This window comes from Cetorhinus maximus, chromosome 4 (assembly GCF_964194155.1).
Source record: "Cetorhinus maximus chromosome 4, sCetMax3.hap1.1, whole genome shotgun sequence".
NCBI lineage: Eukaryota > Metazoa > Chordata > Chondrichthyes > Lamniformes > Cetorhinidae > Cetorhinus > Cetorhinus maximus.
The window spans coordinates 131,994,334-132,008,476 of NC_135882.1; the positions used below are offsets into that span (position 1 = coordinate 131,994,334).

At 40.6% G+C, this 14,143-nt stretch overlaps 1 protein-coding gene across 3 annotated transcripts in view; it reads right to left on the minus strand.

Annotated features, from left to right (window-relative positions):
• Positions 1–14,143, minus strand: part of LOC144679895 (SWI/SNF complex subunit SMARCC1-like) — a 213,040-nt gene that overhangs the window by 179,282 nt on the left and 19,615 nt on the right. For all 3 annotated transcript variants that reach the window (XM_078540826.1, XM_078540827.1, XM_078540825.1), the window contains exons 7-11: positions 13,942–14,011; positions 12,077–12,152; positions 10,322–10,453; positions 2,715–2,839; positions 905–1,029 (exon numbers count right to left, since the gene is read on the minus strand). In XM_078540826.1, the coding sequence (XP_078396952.1) occupies positions 905–1,029; positions 2,715–2,839; positions 10,322–10,453; positions 12,077–12,152; positions 13,942–14,011 (528 nt within the window). The remainder of the gene's footprint in view (positions 1–904; positions 1,030–2,714; positions 2,840–10,321; positions 10,454–12,076; positions 12,153–13,941; positions 14,012–14,143) is intronic.

The window sequence follows — 14,143 nt, forward strand, 5'->3', positions numbered from 1 at the left end:
AAATTTGTTCAGTAACTTTCTTCCGTGGTTTCTCAAAAAAAGCCAAGTTAGGATCTATCAAGCCAGGTTTCATCCTGGGATGTGACTTGTCCAGTATTATCAGCTGTGATCATATCACATAAGATCATCATCTCCATCCAGGACAAAGAAGCCCACTTAATTGGCATGCCATCCACTACCTTCAACATCGTCTCCCTCCACCACCGATGCAGTGACAGCAGTGTGTACCATTTACAAGATGCACTGCAGCAACTCACCAAGGCTCCTTCAACAGCACCTTCCAAACCCATGACCTCGACCATCCAGAAGGACAAAGGCAGCAGTCACAAAGGAACTCCACCACCTGCAAGTTTCCCTCCAAACCACATAACGTCCGGACTTGGATTTGTATTGCCGTTCCTTCACTGTCACTGGATCAAAATCCTTGAACTCCCTTCCTAACAGCACTGTGGATGTACCTACAAGACAGCAACTCACCACCACCTTCTCATGCGTAATTCAGGATGGGCAATAAATGCTGGCTCAGCCAGTGATGTCCACACTCCATGAAAGAGAAAAAAAAAATTCCAACCAATCGTATTACGGGCTTGGAAGGACTAAGATTTGGAATTATATCCAGGTCTTTTCCTTCAACCAACATTGTATCCACTTTGATGTGGGGGGCAGAGCAAAGGGGTGCAAGCCTTTGATAAATTAAGTGATCAAAGGAAATGCGGCAGGAGGTAGCCAGCCAAAAGAGCCAACAGTGGATAATTGAGAATGAAAAAGAGCCCATCGACGTAGGTGTCAGGATCAACACCATTAAAAATCTTCCTACACATGAAATTGTCCTCTAATATTGCAAATCTGCTGCTCTGCAAGGTGCATTATGAACAGAGTGAATGAGCAGAGACTAGTTCCTTACCATTTTTAGGTAAAATAACTTCCTCTACGTTCGGTACAGGAGTTGGATCTTCCATATCTTTGGTCAGGTCTTCCTGCTCCTCTTCATCTCTCTGCCCTCTCCTTTTCAGGTATGGCGTGGGCTGCCTATAAGCAACAGAAACATATGGGTGTCAAAGCTCACAACAACATCACAATGCATTCATACAAGTGACATGAACATGTTAAGCATAATTGTCAAGGTGGGAGGTACCTATGTTCTTTACTTTCTCACTCAAATAGTAATTTATACATTCCACTGAAAACAAATAATGGATTAAATTTGATCTTTCTGGACTCAAAACTACTCCAGTATTAAAAAAGGTAAAAAACACAGAACTTCCCAGTGACCAAAAATAATGCAACCTCTGATTCAAAGGTATCAACCGAGTCAGAAAGATATCACCTCCCCAGAATTACAGCCGATCATATTCTTTACCTATTCATATAGTCAAAAAGGTGATGATAATTTTTAAGTTTCTACTGAATACCCTCTTTGTTTGCTTTGATCCAATGGAACTGGTTCTAGAATTTCAAGTCATTCCTCTGAACTATAGCTTTCCATTCCTGGTATCATTCTAGTTATTCCACACCATACCCTCTCCATCCTTTCTAACATTGGATGCACACAAAAGTGTGCACAGAAGTGCACCAACTACTCTAACTACAGCTAAGTTCTCACCAACATTTTGCATAAATTCATGACCACTTTATGCCTCATACATAAAACCCAAAATTCTACTTGCCCTTTTTATGGCTTTATCTCTGTGCATTTAAGTTTTCTGATGTACAATGTAATCAAACTCTGACAGGTCTGTTTATCCACACTCTTCAGAATTCTGTCTCAAGTGCAAACTTCCATACTAGGTTTATTTTTCCCAAGATGTATTACCTCATACTTACCCAAGATTACACTTACCACCTGTCAACCCATTCTACCAACTTGTCTTCCTCCTCTCCATTTGTCAAACCTCCTACTTTTGTATCACCTCTGGCCAAGTGGATGAATAACTATCAAGTTAATACTGCCAGTTAAGCAATAGGAGAAATGGTAGCTCATGGCTCAGAATTTCTTCATGCGCACTCATGCAGATCACAGGCATGTTTGTAGAGGTGAAGTACAAAGCCCTAACTTCAATTTGAACAGAAATTGCTGCTTCATGGTTACCATTTTATATAGGTGGCTCAAATTCTTCCACTCTTGCCAATTACAAGGCTTTCACTAATTTCTACCTTGAGCTCATGAGTGCAATTTAAGCTCTTGCACTAGTTTTTACTGCATTAAAATTTCTACATCATTGTATTTTACAATAAAAAAAACATGAAAATAAGGATTCAGTTGGAACAATATTGGAATCATTGCACCACTTGCCATAGGAATTTAAGCCATCATCTCTATTTAATGCTTCTGTGAATGAGGTAACTTGATCCCAATGCCAAGGCCAAGATCTAAGGGAGCGCAGGTCAGAGACTTGGCTCTGCTGCTGCAGAGCAGCCTTGATTCTCTGGTCTATGTTTCAAGAGTGCCATCAGCTCTTAAAACTTGTTCCAAAAGCAATGAATACAGGACTTTTGAAAACAAAATTAGCAGCATGTACCTGCAGAACAGGAGCAGAAATCCACAGCATTCCTACTTCCTGCACAAGTTTTGATTTTTTTTTTTCTGCAGCAGAAAAGAAACTCCAATAGTAATAGCCCAATGACCAAATATAATTTCTATTGCCACTTTTAACTGTCCAACAGAATCAGATGGAGCACGTGATCAACTGGTGCACAGGAACAGCTTTACTTACCCTTTCTTTCCACTCTTCTTCCTAGACTCAGTGGGTGTGGATATTGGTGAAGGGGAACGGGAATGTTTCCTCTTCTTGGCCCCAGCTGTTGACTTTCTGTCCTTCCTATCTGGTGTACGGGAGGCCTGGTTGAAATAGGTAGGCAACTTGTAAGTGTTCAAGATACTGTAGATAGTGTTGTGTGTCATCAAAGAGTCAGAAATATATACATTTATGAACAACAGCCAGATGAGAAAATTGTTGTAAATTTCACATGTCACATTACTGCTTTTCTCCCCAAAATCTGTATGCTATTTTAGCTGAATGGATCAAGAAAAATAACATGCAATGTAACTGCGTAGGCAGAATGGCAGAAAACTAAACCAAGTTTAACTGGTTAACTTTTCAGACCAGACTCTTGTGTCTCCTCTTGCCAGGTACTGGCAAGGCTACACTTTATTTTTACTTAAAATTTGCTGTGATTTGGTATGGGAGTGCTATAACTATATTACTGGTGCTAGTAATCCAGAAAACTTAAGTTAAAATCATGGCTGTTGAGAAAATTAAAACCCAACATCAATAGGTGATAAATTAGAACCATGTTGGCTTTTTAACGCCAACCCAACCAGTTCACAAATTAGCTCTTGGGAGGGAATCTACTCCCACATTCATCAGGTTGATGCGCAATTCCAATTCTACATCAATGCAGTTGAATAACAATTTCCGTCTGAAGCAGTCTATCAAACCATTCAGTTGCATCATTTCATTACAAATCCTTCAAAGAGGTGGTCTTCCCTCAGCAGAAAAACTAAGGAGAGGGTGGGGGGGATTACATGAGAGTAAACCATAATTCAACTATCCAAGTCAGAGTCTGCAATCTCAATTCAATTCTAACAGTTCACTGACTGATTTCACAACTCTTAAGCTGTGCAGCAAGCATGATGTGCACCAGCATGATAATCTCAGCACTATTTCAAGTCACAGTTCACAAATGGAAACTGAGAGCGTTCAGTATGGATGGTGGATATGGAGCTAAGGATGCACCCAGGTTCAATAAACACCCTGCTGAAATGACCATGGGTTGCAATTAGGAAGAGGAAAAGGGGGGGAAGGGGGAGTATGCTTTTTAAACCAGCACTGGGAGAAGAGGAAGAAGCTTGCTGCTCCCATCAAGGCCTGGTTGGAGGCAGTTGATAAGGTCAACAGCTACAATGTTGTACCCAGGTCCTGAATGCCAAGGGAGGAAGCAATTTAATAACAAGTTCAGGAAAAGGTGAGCGAGTTTGCTGATTCAATGACATCCTGTGCTTTCAGCCCTCCCCACCTTCATTCTGCTAAGTGTTCTTGATCATGTCACTCCTCACACCACTCAATTTTCAGCAGCAGCCAGCCTTCACTTTCTATGCACTTCCTCACCTCCCCATTCATCCATCAATTGATGACACTCAGTCCAATCCTTATGTAGCGTGATACATGTGTCTCAGTCATCCTCACCACCACCTTCTCAAGGGCAATAAATGCTGGCCCAGCCAGCAAAACCCACATCCCATGAATGAGTTTTTTAAAAATGCACTTCACCTATCAGGTGAATGCATCATCTTCACTAACAAGTCTGTTTCTTTTCCTCTAGCACGAAAGGTTGCAAAATTCAAGGGTCAGGGACACAATTGAAGGCGAGAGACGATAAATAGTCCAGCTCAAACATAGATGACAGAATGGCACAGCTGTATTCCAGTTCAAGGTGGATAGAATGGGAGCTCACAAATAGCTGGTGACAGAATTACAAGTTTTTCTGGCATACATGCTGGCTTAATTTCATCAATGACCGAAATAGGAGAAGATTAATGATTAGTGTTGATTAGTTAGCAAGTGGCATTGCCATGGAGAACACACACACACAATTGAGTTCAGTTTTAATGACACCATGAATGCCCAAATAAGAGGTGTCAGCTGCGGCTCAGTTCATAGCACCCTCGCCTTTGAATCAGAGGGTTGTGGGTTCATGTCCCACTCCCGGAAACCAAGAACTGTGATTGTACTCAAAAGAGTTGCAATCTGTGACTGTTGATAACTCGAATGAATGCCCAAATAGATGATGACGACTTGGGATCCTCTCTAGGCCCAGCTCTTGCAAACATCATTGTTGGGTTCCATGAGAAATGGGTCTTCGATGGAATGACACCTAATCGTCGTATATTTCCGATATGTAGATGATGCATTTGCTATATTTAAATCCACAGCTGCATGTAACAATTTCCTTATATGTCTTCATGGGCTCCACCCTGCGCTCAAATTCACCCATGAAATAGAGCAGTCAAATGAACTCCCCTTCCTTGACGTACTAGTTGAGAAATCTGCCAGGCGATTCTCTACCACAAGCCTACCTTTACTGGCCAGTCCCTGCGTTGGGATTCTCACAGTTCCACACACTACAAGGTTGGTCTTATTGGCAACCTTGTAAATAGGGCCTGAACTATTTGCTCACCATGCAAGCTTGCTGCTTAAATAGAGCATGTCAAAGGCATCCTACAGGATAATGGCTCCTCTGATCAGATCATTTTGCTCTATATATCATGCAAACTCATGAATATGCCTAAGGCTGTCACTTTCGGCCCTGAAAAGTGCCTCAGATGACCCTGGAAGGGCAAGGTATCGCAAAAATTTAAGCAGGTGACGTTAGCTGTTTCACACTGCTACTATGCAGTAGCAACACCACGAGTGGTGCTCACCACTAACAGGATGCAGCCTTCAAGCCAAAAAGACGTTCTGCCTATCACACAACTGAGTAATGTGGTGTAAGAATTTCAGTGCCAGTATGATGCTAGATATATAGGCTGCATGCCCCAAAGACTGCCATATCAAACAGCATGTCCCAACTCTGTTCACAATGGGCAAGGTACAGGCTTTAACCAACCAGCCTGTGCTTGCAAAACTCAAAACAGTGTCAACATTAGGTGCGATTCCGCGGTTGGACAACATTTGCTAAATAATCCTCAGTGTGCTAATTACGCTGAAACCAATTTAAAGACTGTCATTCGGGCTCGCAGTGTGGCACATTTGCCTGTACTGGAAGCCACATATTAATACACAGGGCAGGGCCCTGTTCTTTACAGACAGAACGTGTACAAACACTGCACCTGTTTCAGCTAAACAAAATAAGTGACAGCCATTTGAGGGCTCATTCTTCAGAGCAATGTTTTGACCAATCAGGGTCTAAATGCCTGGTTTAAATTTCAAACAATGCTTGGCAGTTCACAGCCAGTCACCATCAGTGGTGCATTCTCCATGGCAACGCCACTTGCCAATCAATCAGCACTCTTCACATACAGTACAAATTGTTGTTTACCCCCTTATATTGGTATTCTTGAATGCAAGATGAAAAGCTTAAACATCTCCTTTTTCAGCAGTGCTCAAGCTCTGTACTACCAAGCAACTATTAATAATGATAAATTTCAACAGCCACTTGAACTACTTTTCAAATTTGCCTTGCTTCCCTGGCCACTTCCTGAGCCCCAGGAAGCCATGTTGCACAATTAAAATTTGGAGCCAAGTTGAAAACTATACTGAAATACCCAATTAACCTCCAAGGTCATGAAGAATTATGCCAATAAGTGGCCAGCGACATCCAATTATAAAATCCACAACTGGAAGTGTGACATTTCTTGCCGACATCCAAACATGCCTCAAACCTGGAGGTGGGCACACTTTGTTGGGTTGTGCTCTAGATTTAAAACAAAATTGTTATTCCCCCATCTGTCCCCAAACCACCCATTCCTGAGAAATAAAATTGACTGATAACACCAAAATTGGGTCAAAAATATTTGCAATTTCTGTTGCTGCAACTTGACGTTTTAGAATTCTTCAGCATTCACATTTACATTTTGGGTTATCTTCGAAGAAAAAGTTTAGGTACAGTCAATGTATATCACATGATGAGGAAGGTAGTGCAAACAAACCTAGAGCTCCCTGAATAATGAAGCAGTAAGATGGAGCAGAAAAAAGGGTACACATGACAGATGTCAGGTGGATAATACAGTTGAGCATCAGGCTAAATATAGAAAGTTCAGAGAGAAATTGATAAAGCAAATAAGAGAAGCCAAGAGAAAATATGAGAAGGGACTGGCAGTGAACATAAAAAGCAATGTAAAAGTCCTCTATGGGTGTATAAATAGTGTCACAGATGTGTAATTATGATACGGACTTTAAGGACAATTATTTTCAAGGTGCACTTCTGTCTTCAAACCTTTACGTTGAGCTTAAAAGCCTTTTTCAAAATGGAAGCATGGACAGACAACATGGCACCTTTCTGTTAGTTCAAACCGTGTCAGACTCATCTCTGGAGCTGGCTACGAAAATTCATTCAAATGCAAGACTCCTCCAGGGATGTCCATTGTATCCTCCAAAAGGGGATTTACACATGGAGGCAGGGATATGGCTGAGGTATTAAATGAATACTTTGCATCTGTCTTTATCAAGGAAGGTGATGCTGAGGTCATGGTCAAAGAGGAGGTAGTTCAAACATTTAATGGGCTAAAAATTGATAAGCAGGTGATATTGCATAGGTAGTCTGTACTTAAATTTATAAGGCATCGGGACCGGGTGAGATGCACCCGAGGATACTAAAAGAAGTGAGGGTGGAAACTGCTGAGACACTGGTCATAATTTTCCAGACTTCCATAAACTAGGGGTGGTGCCAGGGTTGGAGAATTGCACATGTTACACCTTTGTTCAAAAAGGGGAGTAAAGATAAGCCTAGCAACTTCGGAGCAGTCTGTTCTTCTTGGAGAAAACAAGGCTGAGAAGACATTTGATAAGAGCTATTCACAATCATGAGGGCACTGAACAGAGTACGTTAAGGGAAACTGTTCACATTGGTACAAGGATTGAGAATCAGTAGCAGAGATTTATGGTAATTCCCAATTACCATGATTTTTGTTTAAGAAACACAGCAAGTTGCTATGATCTGGAATATACTGCCTCAGAGTATGGTCAAAGCAGATTCACTCTTGGCATTCAAAAGTGAGTTGGATCATTATCTTAACAATGAAAAATTTACAGGGTTACAAGGAAAGGCTGGGAAATGGTGTCACACGCACGCATATGGACTTATGGAGTATACATTCGAAATGGACGCTTGCTTTTAAGGGCAAGATGGAGAATGGGAGCTGGGAGATAAGGTGACTTATTCTTTACTGCCAATATACACGTTAACATAGGAAACATGCAACTAATTTGCATTAAGTTCAGTCTCAAGCAGTGCTAAAATACATGACCAATAAGCAGTTTTTTTTAAAAAAGATATTGCTTGAAGGATAAACATTATCCAGGAGACCAGAACTCCCCCAGCATTCTTCACATGGAATCTTTTGGATTCTCCCAAGTTTTAGAAAAAAAATTTTCCCACTTTAAATCCAAATTGTTAATCCAAGTTGTTAGCAGGAGAGATCCCAGCACTAATCCTTGTAGAGCACCACCTTCTGCAACCCTGAATAGCTACTCTTCACTCCCACTCTCTGCTCTGTCTTGAAGTTAGCTAGCAATCCATTCTGCAACTTGTCATCAATTCAACATTTTGACCATATTCATTTAGTCTATTAAGGGGCACCTTGTCAAAGGCAAAAGTGATTCCTGTATTTATACAAGATAGAACAAGCTTGCAAACAGACCCATCAGCTTAACATCGCTGGCAAGACAAAATAGAATTGCCACTCAGATGCAATTGAAAAGAGCTTAGAAACAAAGACATTATAAAATGAGTCGTCAGCATAGTTTCCCCCCCCCCTCAAAGGGACAGTCATGCTCAATCAGCTTACTGAATCCTTTGAAGTTGTATAACAAAGTTGACAAGAGTAATATTGTGGATATATTTGGATTTTCATCAAAGATCTTTGATGAGATACGACAGGACTGGAGAAGGATTGCAGGGTGAAGGAAGGCATTTTATAATAACTATAAAGGCATTTTTGCACACAATGAAACTTTAAAATTTGAAGCACTGCAGGATGGGAAAGCAGCAAACAGAACCTGTGGCAAGATATGATACAGGCAGTAGAGTTTTGGAGGGGCTGTTTGTTATGAAGGCTTGAGATGTGATGGTCAGCCAGGATAGCATAAACAGTCAAGTCTGCCGATAACAAAAGGGACAGGATCATTTTCCTTTTGAACTTGGCAGTAGTTGAGGCGCTACAGAAAACAATCAGTGTTCCTGATTGTTGTGTATCCCGTGGTGCTATGTACACGGCAGGCAAGAGATTCATTTGAGACATCTTAGCCCTGACTCATACCTGACCCAAACTAGCCTCGGGGATGAAGCATTGGAAAGCTACCAACGCCCATAAACACCCAGCATCACCAACTGAAACCCTGTCTTTACGACAACAACAACAGGACAGGGGAGAGAAGAAAGTTCTGCAGAACTGAAAGGAACAATAAATCAAAATAACCAAAGAAACATTTTCATCTACTCCCATTCACCTTCCCAGTGTCAGGACTTGGGTGTGACTTATTGTCACACTAACAGTGCAAGATGTTGAGATTGTGTATTTTGAAAGAAAAAAATTAACCGCAGCAGAAATACATCACTCCCCGAAGCCTAAAGAGACATCATTGCCTGGGGGTAGAGGTTTGCAGGAAGGATTTTGGAGCTTAATTTGCACAGCTGTTTTCCAAGGGCAGATGGAGTCTCTGCATGAATTTCCATCATGTCCCAGCACAGGTCACAGAAATGCAATCCAAAAACTAACAGGAAACCGAAGAATAGGAAAGTAAAAGAATTGGAGAAGATCATCGATCCACAAAAACAAATACTTCATCAAATCTCAGATGTAAAAAAAGGGAATGCAAAAGTAAATCGTCTTCCGAAAGAGCGGAGAAACAGACCGGGACCAGATCACTCCATGGCTGAGATATTAAATTTACACTGGGTTCAAATCCAGCATAAACTGATGTCATGATAGTCTCCTAGGTATGCAAATGAATTTCAGAGCCTCAATTAAGCTGCAAGTTGGACATAGAATTGAAGCACAAAACGAATGCTAATTCTTCACTCCAATTTTTAATATTTTTTTTTAAACATGTTTATTCCCAGGATGTGGACATCACTGCAAAGGAGGGGTAACACATGCTAGCCTGAGGTTCCATGCCCAAGTAGTGACATAGCTCACAGGCTTGCTATGTCACTGAAGAGTTAACCATGTTGATATGGGGCAAGACGAGTTAAGGACAGATTTCTTTCCTCTAAGGGCATTTGTGAATCAGTTAGGTTTACACATATGCAATACATGAACAATTTGAATTTACTTTATGAATATCATAAACCAAGTAAATTCTCAAACTGCCATGCTAAGATTTGAACGCTCATTCTCTGGAATTACCAATCACATAACCACTATGCTACCTGATTTATTAAATTGACAAGATCAATTCAGTTAAGCTGAAATAGTTAAAAGCCACACTCAGTTGAGTGCAAAGTCCCTTCTCTTATCTCAGGCACAGAATGATGGATTTAGTCACAGAAGGCCACCCTCAAAAAAATTAAAGTTTTCCGCCTGACCCACACATCATTTTACATCATTGTGTCGATAAATAGATTAAAACAGTTTTAGAAATGCAGCAATATCATACTCTACCTCTTCAGCTACCGTCCTGATAGGAATGTGCTGTCGGAAGCTAACAGGTTTTGTGTTGTCATCAACCTCATAATCCTCTTCGTTCATCCACTCATTGAACACATCAGTATCCAGAATCCACTTGGCATGCACCTGGACAAGTCAACACAACATTAGAATGCTTTGCAACCTGTTGATAAGAACTTGGACAAAAAGTCAAATTGGGCTAAGGTGATGTGGCGCTTTCAGTTGGGGGCAAGAAAAGAGAGATCCCACATAAAAATCAGCAAAGGACCAATGCTGATTCTACATTATACAAGAGCCACTTAACATTGCATCATTCGAAGGAATCAACCGAGTGCACAAATCTTATCGCATACATTTACAATCTATTATTACTGTTCCTACGTGGCTCATGCCTTACAAAAGCAGCACTGTGGTTGATCTTCACGATCTGCTCCTTTGACGCAGTATTTTGTCATATCCCAGCAATTCCAGTTAGTGCCCGTGTTCAACTTGAAACTCATAATTATGAAAAGATTCCAAGCAGCTCCTTCTTTCTCCCCAGCTGAATCTGGTTGCAAGCCACATTACACTCTCATGGTTTTCAGAGTGACGTTTCCAAACAAAGGTTTTGAATGACCCCTTGTTACCTCAGGTACCAAATCCAGTGGTATAGCCAGCTCCAGAATCACATCAAGATAAAAGCAAAAAACTGCGGATGCTGGAAATCTAAAACAAAAACAAAAATACCTGGAAAATCTCAGCAGGTCTGACAGCATCTGCGGAGAGGAATACAGTTAACGTTTTGGGTCCGTATGACTCTTCAACAGCAGGTTCTGTTGAAAAGTCATACGGACTCGAAACGTTAACTGTATTCCTCTCCACAGATGCTGTCAGACCTGCTAAGTTTTTCCAAGTATTTTTATTTTTGTTTTTGCCAGAATCACATCTCCCACCATCTCCCCTTGTTTCCATCTCTGGATTTCTAGGCTACCCGTAACAGTAACACCCCACAGCCTATCACCTGCATCCCACATGATTCAACAATTATCTATCTTCGATTGCTATTCAGCATTTAAAATTATCAATCCTGCCAATTTGTTCCATCTCCAAGGGACTGCCTTTACAGGATTCCTCTCCTACTTGTCATCCATTTAGTTGATAGCACTTTTGCCTCCAGGATAATGGTTATGGGTCCAAGATGAACACATAATCAATGGGAATGACAATAATAACAGACTGCTGCATTGTACAAAGTCCTGCCAATCGCAGAAAATATTGAACAATACCGTCTGCCTGTTGAGCTGAGATTAAAAGATCCCAAAGTCACTGCTCAAAGAATAGAGCTTAGTGTCTGAGCCAACAAACTTTCCTCCATAACCACCAAAATCCGAGTAATTAGTCCTAAACTTGATTGCAGTTTGTGGGATTACACAAATGGCTGCTGCACTTTCCTACTTAACAGCAGTTCATTGTAGATGAGCCGCATCAGGGCCTTTGAATCTACTGAGAAAAGCATTATGTAGAAAATAATTTCATCATGCAGCATTTTAATTACATTGAGGACGTCACATCCAACTAATTACTTTTTAATCAAACCATATCTGTGTGGACTTTTAACGGTGTGTCAATGATTGTTGCTGGCAGAACTTGTTTCCTTATGTAGTTTTACACTTTACTAGTTGTGGATATTGATCTTTTCCCATTTGTTAAACTTTTAAGTAATTCTTCTACAATGATGTAATTTGTTTTGCACAAAGACATTTCACTTACCTTCCACGGCCTTTCAGGGATTGGTGGCTCCTCAACTTCAGCTTCAATTTCACTGGCAGGCATCCAAGTGTCATAACTAACAAACAAAAAATTAATATTCCATTGTGCTTTTTATAAAAAATGCAAAGGATAAGAATACATCAGTGAATTGCCAACGAATTGAACAGAGGGAGGTTTATCCTGGTGAATGGCGCATAGTTTGCACTTCAGGTAGCAGGTAGATGCAGAGTAAAGCTTCCTCTACGCTACCCCAACAAAGCATCTCAGGACAGCAACAACTGATTGCATAAATAATTCTTGAATGGAGTTGGACAGATACTTGAGGGTGAAAAACAGAGGGAGTTATGGATCAAAAGCAAGGCTGTAGGACTACACACAACTGTTCTTTCAAAGAGGCAGCACAGGTGCAATGAACCAAATGACTGCTGCATCTGCTGCAAGTTTACGATTCTACAATCTGGATCAAAACTGACTGGCATTTTAAAAAGCACAGGTTAATAAATTAAGTCCAGAGAGATTTGGGAGTATGTTTCAGAAAGCTTGGAGAAAGATGCAGATTTTCAAAAGGTATTTGTCAAAGTACCACATAATGGACTTTTCAATGAAATCAAAGCCCATATGATTTAAGGGACAGTGTGTTTACAAAATTGGCTAAGGGACCTCATCTACTTTCAGCTCATTGGAGCGGAGTTAAAAAAAGACTCCTGGTGTAATTGCTCCCCACTCCCATTTATCAACTCAAAAATAAATTGATTTAGTCCTTTAGCTATCTAATATCGCCTATTTAAAACTGTACTCTCCTTAAATCAACTGTTCCACGCGCCTCTTTTTCCTTGTGTCATTCCTGAATAGTTGGCAGCCAGGAATATAGAGGGCTTTTTCCTGACTTTAGTTGAGCCATTTATCAGTTAATGCAGCCACATCATAATTTCACATAGCAGTTCACCAATCTTGTCATCTCCCAAGCTTTTCCACCACCACCAAAGTTCACCACTCTATAGTTGCTGGTTTTATGCCTTTCTTTTTTAAATGTATAAAATGGGTTACATTTGCAATCCTCTGGCTGCATCCCCATTTCCAAGCAGGGTTGGAATATTGTGGTCAAAGCCTCTGCAACTTCACCTCTTACTTCCCTCACTCATCTAGACCACGTTCCATCTGGACCAGGTGGGCATTCTACTTTGAGGACTGCCAACCTTTAATAGTGGATAAAAGTACGGATTGGGAAAAGACCAGTGGCTGAGAAGGAAGAGCAATCACAAGCAAGTTTTCAGATAATGTTAAATTAAATGGAAATACTTATTAAATTGGAATAAGGTGACATAGGCTCAAACGAGAAAGTAAATATATGATGGATACTAAAAAATACTTCATGCTGACAAACATAGGGAATGGGCTCCTAGCTAAAGCAGTTTAGTGGGCAAAAGTAAATCATATAAGCACTGAATGTCGCAATTTGAGGTGGTGGCATTTTGGATGGGCAAATTAAAATGGACCAAATAATCATACTCATCTATTATCCAGTGAACATGTGCAGGCAGATGCAAGTCAGATTACTTACAGCAGTGATGCCCTCCAGAGTCAGACATTTATTATTTATCAAAGTACAGAAAAATAAAGACACAGAATCATATAGCAAAAATACTTCGAAGCAGAATTCTTAAGAGCTTTAAAAATGAGAAGTTGCAAAATATTTTGGGGAAAAATTTGAAAAGATATATGGGGAAAGGGCAGATGAATGACAAAGTGGCAAGATGGCTCAAACAGCATGGCTATGAAGGGCTGAACATCCTTCTGCAGAACTGTAAAATTCGATGATTCTATGCTCCTTACTTGCCAGCATTTTTACAGTCTCACTGAAATACCTGTCTGGGAACATTCCCCAATGGACCAGGACTTGCTTTTCTCGCTTCATAACAGGTCTCAACCACTCCTCTGCAACAGAAAATATTTAAGAAACATTACAGAAAGAGAAATATACACAGATGGGAAGAGCTCAGCAAATTTATCTTTTTAATATCTCCTAAACCAAGGAACAACTGAAAACCCTTCATTTCAGAGAGAAAA